The 12,989-nt window shown below is 34.2% G+C and overlaps 1 protein-coding gene across 6 annotated transcripts in view; it reads left to right on the top strand.

The window, feature by feature from the left end:
* Nucleotides 1-12,409, top strand: part of LOC148878526 (SAWADEE protein) — a 32,280-nt gene extending 19,871 nt beyond the window's left edge. For 2 of the 6 annotated variants that reach the window (XM_088955944.1, XM_088955940.1), the window contains 4 exons: nucleotides 5,947-6,019; nucleotides 6,794-6,872; nucleotides 7,783-7,951; nucleotides 12,287-12,409. In XM_088955944.1, coding sequence (XP_088812070.1) covers nucleotides 5,947-6,019; nucleotides 6,794-6,872; nucleotides 7,783-7,951; nucleotides 12,287-12,293 — 328 coding nt within the window. In that variant the 3' untranslated portion in view covers nucleotides 12,294-12,409. Of the gene's footprint in view, nucleotides 1-5,946; nucleotides 6,020-6,793; nucleotides 7,137-7,746; nucleotides 8,089-12,286 lie in introns of those variants that run through there. The other 4 variants (XM_088955954.1, XM_088955949.1, XM_088955951.1 and 1 more) reach the window with 3 other exon arrangements.
* The last annotated feature ends 580 nt before the right edge of the window (nucleotides 12,410-12,989 follow it).

Below are 12,989 nucleotides of genomic sequence, written 5' to 3'. Positions count from 1 at the left end.
TCTCTCTGTCGGCTAATCCAATCAGCCTTTAACTCTAGATTTAGTGTCGCCCTAGACCCCTCTTCTTCCATTCTCTTGGATCTCCTTTTCATCCTCTTTTTGAAGGGTTTTTTGGTCCCTTATTTGGTTTGACAGTTCTGAAACTTATCTTTTTTGGACTGTCAACCCCTTTTTTAGGACTGCTGTTTGGACTATTGCGGAACCTGTTTTTGGCTTTCTGTGTGTGTGTGATTTATTGTTTTCTGTTGTAATGGCTTTAGACAAAGTGAATATTATTCCTATGAAACTGAATGGACAGAACTATGGAATGTGAAAGTTTTGCTTTGATTTTTATGTTGAAGGAAAAGGTTTGGAAGGACACCTAAATGGGACTATCACTAGACCAGCTGAGACCGAGGCCAAAGCCTTGCAATAGTGGAAACTAGATAGCAACAAGATTGTTTCCTGGATTCTTATCTCAATTGATTCTCATATTGTACTAACTATGAGAAGAATGAAAACAGCCTATGAAATGTATTTATATTTGAAGAAAGTTTATCAACAGTCTAATATGTCTAGACATTATCAAATAGAATAAGAGATATTTGGTTACCGTTAAGGAGATAGAAGGATAGAACAATACTATGCAGGCTTTTTGATTTATGGGCCGAATATGAACTTGTCCATATTGGCCCCTCGGACTTGGCAGAATGTGTGAGATATCTCCAGAAACACTTTGAAAGAGGAAAGTAAATTAGTTTATGATGAGGCTTAGACCTGAATATGAGATAATCGGGTCCAATATTCTTAGTAGAGGAACACTTCTAGATTTGGATTATGTTTTGCGGGAGTTACTAAGAGAAGTGACTAGGCTTCTCACTACAGTTGGATTTGTTGGAAAGATGACAGAAATTGGGGCTGAAACAACCTTTGTAGCTCGTGGAGGTAAGAATTCAACCTCCAAGCACTTCTCCAAAACCAATGTTACGAGTGTAAAGGTTTTGGACATATTGCCTCTCAATGTAAGAAGAAGAATGTATGCACCTATTGCAAGCAACATGGTCACATCATTCCAAATTGTCCAGTCTGACCAACTAAGGGTTCTTAGAAAAAGACAACCTCGAGCTTATTAGGTAACAGATGGACAGGCAATTGACATTGTATCCACTAAGGGTGATTCTTTTGTGAAAAGTGATTCTATTGGACCTATGGATGAGGAAAAGATTTGGCAATTGGTATCCTCTGCCATTTCCTCTACTTTTTCTGGCAAGTTCTCTGGATATTGTTCTTCTCCTTCACATGCTTGAATTATAAATTTAGGTACCACCAATCATATGACAACAGCCTATCTCAATCAACCAAATCAATTTATTGAAACTCACCATAAACACATTGTTACTGCCAATGGTGAAAAGTTAGACATTATTGGTAGTAATGACTTATCCCTTAAACTGTCACCAATTATGTCCTTCCGTCTTTCAAAAACCCTCTTAGTGCCCAACCTTACTACTAATCTGATTTCTGTTAGCCAACTTGTTGATGAAGGAAATTTTCTCACATTTTTTCATGATGGTTGCTTGATACAAGACCAGTACACTAGGAAGGTGAAAGGGAGGGGGCATAGGTTGGGTCGTCTATTTGTGCTAGAGTTCAAAAAATCCCAACCGACAGCATCCTTAGCTTATCTTAGTTCCTCTCTGTTTGGGTTCTTTGTTGAGTCATAGAAATAATGTTTGGGATTTATAGCACAAACGATTAGGTCACCCATATTCTAAAAAATTGAAGTTTTTGTTTGATTCTAGTTTAATTAAGAATAAAATTCCTCCTGTTCACACTTTTGATGTTTCTTGTACTGTCTGTTGCATGGTTTTCAAAACCGGACCGGACCGGATGGTCGGACCAGAAAAATCAGGAATCGGTTTTCAAAACCGGACCTAACTGGTTCTGTTTTTCCTCAAAACAGCTTTTTCCCCCAAAACCATTGATTTTGGTCAGCAAATCGCTGAATCGACCGGTTAGCCATTCGAACTATTCGAAAGGTTTTGTCCGTTCCTCAATTTTTTTAATTTTTTTATCAGAACAGCGAACCGTTCGACCCAGTAACCGAACCCCTTACCGGTTTGGTCACCGGGTCGATTTTAAAAACCATGGTCTGTTGCTTGAGTAAAAGTCATGTTTTACCTTTTCTTCACACTTCTGAGCATGCCACTACACCTTTGGAGATTATACACAATGATGTTTGGTTTGCTTCTATTACTTCACGATTGGGATACAAATACTTTGTATTGTTTATAGATGACTGTATTGGATACACTTGGATTTATTTTCTATGGCACAAATCTTAGGTCTTTGTGACATTTAAATTATTCCATACTATGGTGTGAGCTCACTTCAAGTGTAATGTGAGCATCCTCCATTCAGATTCAGGGGGAGAATATAGAGATGGAGCATTTTTGGCCTACTTGAGGAGTTATGGAATCCAATCTCAACACAGTTTTCCAGACACTCCTCAACAAAATGGTGTAGTTGAACGTAAGAATGGACATATCCTTTGTGTTGTGTAGACATTACTATAGGAATTTCACGCTTGGACTTTGTTTCGGGTAGAAGCAGTCAGTATAGCTGTGTATTTGATCAACTATCTTCCTTCTTTTGTTCTTGGCAATACTTCTCCCTTTTAAAAACTTTTTTGTTGTTCCCCAGACTTCTCCAACTTTCATGTTTTTGATTGTCTTTGTTTTGTACATCTTTCTGTTCGTGAACATTCCAAATTAATTACTCAATTTGCTGTGTATGCCTTTGTGGGATATAGTCCTGACCACAAAGGATTCTTGTGTTATGACCTTGCTATTCATTGTATCCGGATTTCACGGAATGTTGTGTTTCTTGAACATATTTCCTTCTTTGTTGGAATTGCTAGATTGTTTGCTCCTTCTATCTCTGTTTTGCAAGACTTTGATTTAGATAACACTCATACTTTCTCTGTTGAGAAAGATTTTCTCGTCTTCACTCGTAAGCAGCCACATGTCCCAAATCATGTGCCTACTACCCCCCCTTCCACCCGGTCCAAAGCATCCTCCTCCTATACCTTCTGTAAGTGACATTTTGCCCCGAGATCCTCTTGTTTCACATGGTAGTTCTCATATTCCGCTTCGTCGTTCTACTCGTACTTCTCGGCCTCCTGACCATTATGGTTTTCTTTCAAGCCATAACTCTTTTTCTGTTGTACTTTCTTGATCAGATATTCCTCGTTCTTATCAACAAGCCATTAGGAGTCATCATTGGAAAGAAGCCATGGATGTCGAGATTCAAGCCCTCCATGAGAATGATACTTGAGATCTTGTGGTTGCTTCTCGAAATGCTCCATTATTGGGGGTCTACACGATCAAACTAAAATCAGATGGTTCCCTTGATTGATATAAGGCTCGGTTAGTTGCCCAAGGATACAATCAAGAATATGGGATTAATTATGAAGAAACATTTGCCCCAATTGCTAAGATCACCACAGTTCGCATTCTTCTAGTCTTGTTTGTTGTCCATTCCTGGACTATTTACCAATTAGACGTGAAGAATTTTTTTCTTCATGGTCAACTGAAGGAGACAATCTACATGAAGCCTCCTAGATATTGTAGTGATTCTTCACGTGTCTGTCGCCTAAAGAAATCCCTGTATGGTCCGAAGTAGGCACCTTGGGTTTGGTTTGAGCATTTTCAAGATGTTATTACAACTGGGTATAGCCAAAGTTCCTCTGATTATTCTCTATTTGTTAGGACAAGGCCCTTGGATATTGTTATTCTACTATTGTATGTTGATGACATGATTTTAACTGGGGATGATCATGACGACATTTGTGAGTTGAAATCCTTACTTCATTACTCCTTTCACTGAAGGACTTGGGCCCTCTTACTTATTTCTTGGGTTTGGAAGTCTAATATAGCAGTTGGGGGTATTTCATTAGTCAGTAGAAATATGCCTCTGATCTTGCCAAATTAACTGGAATTATTGATGGGAACACGTTGATACCCCTTTGGAGTTGAATGTCAAATTGTCTAAATCTGAAGGCCTAGTTCTTCTTGATGCTACTTTGTATCGTCATCTTGTTGGATCTCTGATCTATCTCACTATGACTTGGCTTGATATTTCACATGCTGTTCAGGTCATCAGTTTGTTTGTTTCTACCCCTCGTCAACCTCATATGACTGTAGTTTGTCGCATCATCTATTATGTTAGAGACACAATTTCTCAAGGACTGTTTTTCTCCTCCTCATCATCCATACAATTGAGAGTTTATGCTGATGCAGACTAGGCTGGTTGTCTTGACATTTGTTGATCCACTACTAGGTGGTGTGTCTTCATGGGTGATTCTCTCATCTCCTGGAAGTGTAAGAAACAACAAATTGTCTCTAAGTCTTCTACTGAAGCTGAGTATAGAGCCATGTCTTCTGCTTGTAATGAGATAGTTTGGTTAAAGTCTCTCTTCATGGATCTTGGTACTCAACTTCTTACTCTTACCCCTATATATGTAGACAACACAAGTGCTATCAAGATTGCATCTAATCCTGTCTTCTATGAGAGGACTAAACATATCGAGGTGGACTATCACTTTATTAGAGATCTTTTCATTGCTGGCTCTATATCCCTTCCTCATGTAGCCTCTGACATGCAGATTGCTGATTTCTTCACCAAGGCCATAAGTAAGGGCAAACTGATGCTGATGTCTATGCATCAGTTTGAGGGGGAGTGTGGAGATATATCTTGATGTATATTATCAGTATAGTCTCTGTTGTACAACACTTATTGTTTTATTTGTTCTTGTTTTATCTTTCAGCCCTATAAGGGCATTCTTGTAACTGTACATATCTTTTAATATAAAAGGGGCTCTTTGGGGTGGGGGTCGACTATTCAAGACACCCCTGAATCTGTTCTTCTTTGGTCTGAGTTCTGTTCACAATAAAAAGCTCCCAATCAGGGGTTTGTGTGTCTGTATATGTTTAAAAAAGGGTTTATACTTTTTACCACCAGTTTGGAGGCATTAATTGGTCTGATGGTGAACTCTCCTGCTGTCAAGTGTGTGAACATGGATTTGAGTCTGAGAGTGGCCACTTTATGCAAAAAAATGACAATGGTCCACTCCTCCCAAGGCCCCAAATAGCTAGGACCAACTTTAGGTAAGTCTTTTTTTACTTTTTACAACTAGTTAATGGGATCAAGAAAGTTTAGTTAATCAATAACAATGGTTGGTTGCAATAGCGTGTGCTACTACAAGTGCAACAACAATTTGGTGAATGGTTTGGCCATGTACAATGAAAGCAACTTTTTCAGTGAAACCAGAAGATTTGGATGAAGATAAAAGAAAGGAGAACACAATATCTGGTTTTGATTCTATGTATATAAACAAAGTTGTTGTCCTATATATTCTCTATGGCTTCTCCCAAACTGGAAAGGGTGCACTTTTACTTTGGCAATTTTGAGGATAAATGCCAAATATTAATATATTTTAAGTTCTTCATTGGATCTCTATAAAATAGAATCCAGTTGACATAACTGGATCTGAAAAAAGAAAAAAGAAAACATAGAAGATAAGGCATGACAGAGGATTGTAAGCTGTAGGGAATATTGCAAGATAGAAAAAAGTTCACAAAGAAATACATAACTGGATCTGAAAAAAGAAAAAAGAAAACATAGAAGAAAGATAAGGCATGACAGAGGATTGTAAGCTGTAGGGAATATTGCAAGATAGAAAAAAGTTCACAAAGAAATAACCCCCCTCCATTGTTCAGTGACTTTCAATCCTGCATTCATGAATCATGACTTCATTGCTCTTTGACACTCATCTTCTTATGGGGGAATGAACTGTAAGCAAGGGAAACTAATTTTATTTGCCAATTTTTTTTTCAGTCTTTTTCTTAATGTCATAATGTGCGACTATTTTTAAACAAACAAATTTTTTTCTTCCTTTTTTTGCAGGCCATGGATTGTTACTGAAGGCAGGCATGGAAATTCAAGATCAACATTTGGGGCCTCAATGCCAAAAACCGAGGTTAGTTTTCAAGCATCGTGACAAATATTATGTTGCAAAATTCTTTAGCTATTACAAGGTTGTAGTACAGTCATGGTGCCACATTATCCTAGATTTCCTCTATAGTGTTGTGGATGGAAAAGCTCTTTGTCTACCAAAATATGTTTATTACATCCTCAACACTGTTGCTGATTTTTTTTTTTTTTTTGAAGAGTAAAAAGAAAATTAATTAAACAGAAAAAGATAGATACAATCCGATAGGTGACAAGATGGCACCTAGTTTTACAAAACAAAACAACTCTGATCTAAAAAGCGAAGACTGAAACAAAAACTGAAACAGATTACAAAGGCTGAATTTCAATCACATTCCAGAAGTTCTCCCCCTAACTGATCTACTGACTTGATCAAAATCTGGAAGCACCCAGACCCAATCTGCTACTAGTTTTGCCACCAGAGCCACTAGCTTAATGCATGCTCTGGCCATAAAATGTTTTGCTCTGTGATCAATCATCTAGCAAGTTTGAAGGTACTAGCTAGCTTGTGGGTAATGTGTGTAGCTGGTTGTGGTGAAGATTTGAGATCAAATCCCACCTTCACCTTGGTTTGGGAGGTATTCTGGTGGTTCAACTCCATGGGGTACAGTCTGAGTATACTTTTATGTTTTCATTGATGATGTTTTGCTTTCTTGAACTTGTTATTTTTCTACAATGTTGGTGAGGAATGGCATTATCTTTTGATAAGTACTATTAATCCTTCATTTTATTTGTTTATTACGTATTGGGTAATTTTATGCAGAACAAATCATGGAATACTACTGGAAACATTGCCAGCAATATAAAGGTTGTACCATATGGTACCAAAGAATACAAAATAGGTATGCAGTTAAGGGATAATTTTATGGTGTTTACAAATCATCTACGTGGACTTCACAAAACTCTAGAATTGGAAGAAAGGAAGATCTTGCAATCATAACTTACAGTTTTGTTAACCAAAGGATAAAATGCTAAAGTTAGGCAAAGATTGCATCAAGGCCAATACCCCATTCAGGATGCTTGTGATAGACTTGCAGTGTACATACAAGTATGCATTGTATACACAGCAATAGTTTGAAGTTATAAGGCTATGATTTTTGTTGCAACTTTAGTGCGCTTTAAAGAACCTTTAATTTGGTTAGTCTGAGAACATCTTTTAAAAGCAAAAATAAGTGAATATACTGGGCCAATCTGAAACCAAACTAATGATATCTCTGGGTTAGGTTAGATTAGGGTTATGATAGGAAGTTCAACACCTTGGGTTCGACTAAGGTTGCCCTCAACCCAACCTAACCCAGCCTGCATTGCACCTTTAGATGCATCAACTCCAAGGTGTTTTATCAGGATGTCACCCAGATATGAGTAGGAGATGGAGTTTAAGACCTTGCTCATGTTTACCATGATGCCATCCTAGCAATGCTTGCGTTTGTTCAAGGTTTCAACCTATTAACAGAAACCCTCTTTTGTTTTTGGCTAAAGGTTAGAAAGTTTGGGTTTATGTCCAGATGTTGTCCACCTTGCATGATGTTTTGATTTTATTTTCACACTGGCGGGTTTGTGTTTCATTGGATTCGCAAGGGAGTGATGCAACGACAGTAGTACCAATTCAGTAGATGTGTTACTTGAGGTCACGATTGGTACTGTGGCTATTTCTACCTGTCAATTTTCTGTTTGTTTGATATTGTTTTGAATTAATAACAAATATGTTTCTACTAGAAATAAATATAAACTAGGGAATGCTACTGGGGGCAGCCACCTATGTGAAGAAACGGTTCACCGACCTGGGTCTTAGTTGGTGTCCTATGGTACGCATGGAGATGTTTCAGTCTTTCAGATGCACGGGCTGTGAAGTGTGTGAGGCGCGCTCTGTCAATAGCAGATCCGAACTCAATGCCAACACACAATACTTGTTCGACACCTGGTAAGCATAAGTACCAATCAAACAAGTTTTTTTTTTTTTGGCTTGGCGTTTTGGCATGAAATGCCATCGAATTCTGTAAATGTTTTGAGCCTAAAATGACCATTGTGCTAAATGCAACCTTATTTGCCCCATGCTTTCAAGTACAGGGTGGTCAATAATCGGGTGGCTAGCATCTTACTCATAAAAAACGGACAAAGTAATTTAATTCAGATTAAAATCTCACCCAATTGCTTTTATTAGCAAATCAAATTTGATTTTGCTTTCCAACTCATAAAATTCTCAACGCAAAAGGCTTTCAATAGGTTACATTGGGTTGTTAATTATAAATTAAATCTAAATGTGTTAAATTAAAGCCAATTTTAAATTTATGACGTAGATAGTGTGTCCCAAACAAAACAGGTAGGTATGGTTGCCCTCCATTGGATATGTGGTGATCGTTAGATAAATCCTGCTCAAATGGCCTGACCAAAATTGAGACGGTGCATGGGCGGTCTGAAGTGAACCACATAGTGGATGCAATAGTTCAATACGATTCGGATGTAGACCTGGATTCTGTCTAGGCCATCCAGAAGTAATCCGTCTGAGATCTTGTAACCAAAACGGACTGATTTTGATAACTGGATGAGAAACAAAGTCACGCATGGAGAACGAGATTGTAAAGTTTTGTTCTGATATGTTGATACGAATAATCATGATTTGTAAGGTGGTAGGTTCTACCCTAATAGGTTTAACCTCTCCCATGATAGAATCACCATTCACACAAATATAAATATGTGATGAGAAAACTCCCCTAACCAAATGGTAAAAGAACCTTTTATATGATACTGGAAATGCTTAAACCCCCGTGAATTTTGATGAAAAATTCACCTAATTGATTGGTAATAAAATTTGTTCGTATCATGTCTTTCTGGCATTATAGTCAAACTCATAATTTAAATTCTAATAATAGATAATATCCTTAGATACAATATACCAACTAAATATTGGTGTGCCCTACTGTGTAACTACTGCATCCATTACCCAAAAAGTAAAACACCAAAAGAGATCTTATTCATCATCCTATGTTATTTGGACTCGGACTAGACAGGATAGTAGACCCACCAAAGCTAGGATGGACGGTTAAAATGTGTCTTTTTTCATGATTATTAAAAAATATTGATTTGATTATAAGGTTGCATTTGGAAATAATGCAAATATATAGTGTAAAGTAGTCCATATAAATTGTAAAATTAGGTTAGTTTTGCATTAACAAATTTACCTTCTTACTAAATATACTTTTAGTTGTAATGGATGCAAACACAAATTCCAATAAAGCATATGTATTTTTTTTTTTATCAAAAACCCAGTTGAATGCAAATTTACTTCTTTTTTATCGATGCACTTTTACATCTTATTATCAATGTAAATATGCATTGAAAAATGTGTTTTCTTTCATTTGTCAACGCATAAATGTGATGTTGTCAAACAATGGCGATTTACATCGTTTCCAAACACAGCCTAAGGTTTAAAATATAAAGAACATATTGTATCAATTTTAGAAGTTAGATTCACCTCATTTGCATGTGTTGATATGTATTATGCCCTTCAATATTTATTGTTGTAAGCTCATTTGTAATTTCTTTTATCTTTTATTTTCTTCACATTTTTTTAATTTTATGAATCCAACATTAATTTAATTCGGTTATTCAATTATTCAACTATTCGACCCATGACCCAGTCACCAAAATGTTTCTTTATTTTGTAGGACTCAATATTGTATTCACTAACACAGCCAAATGTGAAAAATAAATTTGTAATGGGATGGCATTTCTAGATTCATGAAAATTTAAGGTCATATGATTGCATTGAGTTGATTCAACAAGGGGCATCCAAAAAAGAAAATTTGTGGCACGCCAACATATGTAATGAGAGAGAGAGAGAGAGAGAGAGAGAGAGAATTTTAAGTTTTCTTAGCCACCAGCACTCTGTTTTGCAACAAGTAACAACCTGAACTTATGGATTCCAGCATTGCCTTCATCAATGGCGTTCTGTCTGTCAACTTCATGGAACATTCTGTAAACATTTCTAAAACCCCAAGCCACCCTTATATAACTTCATGAGGTCATTTGCCCTTTTCACTTAGTTTTTTTGTTTGCTTCTAAAATCTCAGCTCTTACTTGTTTCTCTCAACTTTCTTAAGTTTATATTGAAAACACCCTGGGAATTATAGGTTCTTTATTGCCTTTATTTGTGCTTTAATATGGTTGCTTTCATCATTTTGATATTTGTATGTGTTAGTACTAGATTCTTGAATGGGCATTGGGCAATTTGACAACTTTACTTTCACCATCAACACCATTAGTGGGTTAGGGATAGAGGTGAGATAGAAAAATGGAAAAGATGAACTAAACTCAAAAACTAAATGAAACCAAACAAAAAATTTGGTTAATTGAACCAATCGATTCGGTATTTTTGAAAAACAGAAGGTACCAATTCAGTTTTTGTTTACCAATATAGAAAATCGGTGGTTAACCGAACCGACCGATATATATATATATTTTATGTATATTTATATATAATATATTTTTTATTTTTTATATATTATAAATTAATAAATATGTATTATATATAAATATATACTTATAATATATAATATATTATTTATTATTTAAAATATAATATTTTATATATTTATAGTTTTTATTATATATTTATGTATTTTTTATAATATATTGTAAATATAAAAAAACTAAAAAACCGATGAACCGAACTAATAGTTAAATGAATAGGTCAACTGGTTAATCAAGGGCCTAGATGTAATGGGAAAGGATTAGCTATATATATCCGATACGGGCCTGTGTATTTTCTAGGCTATGTATCGACCAATATAACTTGAAATTCAAATTTATTTTTCCTCTTTCTCTCTTTTAGTAACTTTTCAAATTCAAATTTAATAACTCTTAATTAGTTATCACATTTAATAACACGCTAATAAAGGCAAATTGAATAGTGCATTTAAGGCAATGTTCAAATTCAAATTTGAATTTGACATGCCACTAACTTGCCTATTACAAATCACAAATAAAGGACAAAGGGATTGAACCCTAGTCATTTGGTTGTAACAACTACAAGTCCACCATTATGCCATACCACAACTGTTTGTTATATAAATTTGTATTTTAATTCTTAATTAAATTCGTTTGTTAGTAGATGATTACCAATAAAAGCTAAAATCCATCATTAAAATATATAATAAATATCAATGTTTAGAGAATCGGGTTGGACATCAACCCAAAAAAGGGAGAGTTTATAGGTTAGAGGTTCAACCAAGGTCAAATTGTAATGACATAATATATTATATATATTATAATATACATTATATATTATATTATATATTATTATACCTATATACAATATTATAAATTATATATTGGATTCTAATATATTCAAAATATATAATTGTATTCTTTTATAATATATATTTTTTATTTTAATTTCATTTTTTTATAAGGCACCTATATCAAAAAGTTACCTAAAGTAAAAACCATGACTGATTCCCTAGTTTTTGAGTTTAACTAGTCGGGTCGGCAATTTGGAAAATTTTTAACCCAATCTAGTCATGGTCCAATCGGTTTAATAGGCCAATCGGTCCTATTTTCTAAAAAATGGTAAATATTAATACAAATTATATCAATTCTTTAAATACAGGGGTATGTGTGCATACACAAACATTTTAATTATTTCATCATTTTTTAGTAGTTTCTAGTTATGTTTCAATATTTCACACTTTGTATAAATCACTGAAATATGAATTTTTATGTTTAAATAGCTTATTTATAGTCATATAAAACTCCTATTAATTGTAATTAACATAGGTTTTTTTAGGATTTATATGAGTTTCTCAATGTATCCATGTGTATCTTAATTTTCCGTCCATATCCATGCATATCTTAAGCATATCTCGATACGTCTTTTAAGGTTCTCTTCGATACACATTGTGTTTCCTATACTTTAAACCTTGATATATATAGGTCATGTATTTTTTATTATAAAAAGAGAGTTTTACAATGATATCCAACATATGTATCAAAATTTTGATCCTTGCGCAACAACCAGTAAAACAACTATTAAATTCAACTAATCCACTCTTAGGCATTACTACCTCCTAAGTATATTATGGATCTTACCTGAAATTGTTGCTTGTGATGTTGTTTATAATCAGCTATATAACCAATCATAAAGTGAATACATCAATATTTCACGTGCATGATACCTCCATTCATGTATATGAAACCAAATCAATTATTACTTGATATGTAATCTTATTTTAATTCTTGTTTCTCTTTGATTTTGCAGGACGTAATATCGAAAGGTGGGGTACCGGAGTGTTATGGGATTGTGGGATGGAAAAGAAGAGAAGAGAAATTGGATTGCGTTTCAGGTGTAGTCGTTCCATTTTAATTTTGATTTTTTATTTTTATTTTTGAACTCATTTTTTTCAGTTGAATAGTGATTTTCGAATTTTTAATTTTTTTTCTAGATCCAATTTATTTTTGTAGCATTATTTTTTTCTTCAGTTTTGTTTCTAGATTTATTTTTCTTTCTTATTTTAATTTCTTGTTCAAATTTCTATCTTCTTAGGTTTGTGTTTTTCTTTTATTTAAAAAAAACCGTTTATTCTATTTTATTTTATTTATTGCCACATAATTTTCTTTTGTTTATTTTATTTTCAATTTAATTTTTAGAATAGCAATTTTCTTGATAGGATTTATTTTGGTAGTTGTTAACCTTTTTAGCATAATTATTTCTTTTATTTTCTGCCTGTTATAATTATTTGTTGCCTTATTTAATTTCCTTTTTATTAGTGCTTTAATTGAATAATTAATTGTTAAAGAGGAAATTGTTTAAAATTTTGAATTTGAATTTAAAATTAAATTTTAATTCAAATCTGAATTTGAATTTCAAATTTCGAAATTTAAATTTAAAATTTTGAATTAAAAAAAAACTAAAAAAATTGAAATAAAAAATTGTATTCCAACATTTAGGGTTTCATATTCTA

The sequence above is a fragment of the Nelumbo lutea genome, chromosome 1 (assembly GCF_056320005.1).
Source record: "Nelumbo lutea isolate HS-2025 chromosome 1, American lotus-T2T, whole genome shotgun sequence".
Classification (NCBI taxonomy): Eukaryota; Viridiplantae; Streptophyta; class Magnoliopsida; order Proteales; family Nelumbonaceae; genus Nelumbo; species Nelumbo lutea.
This window is presented reverse-complemented; position numbering and strand designations above follow the sequence as displayed.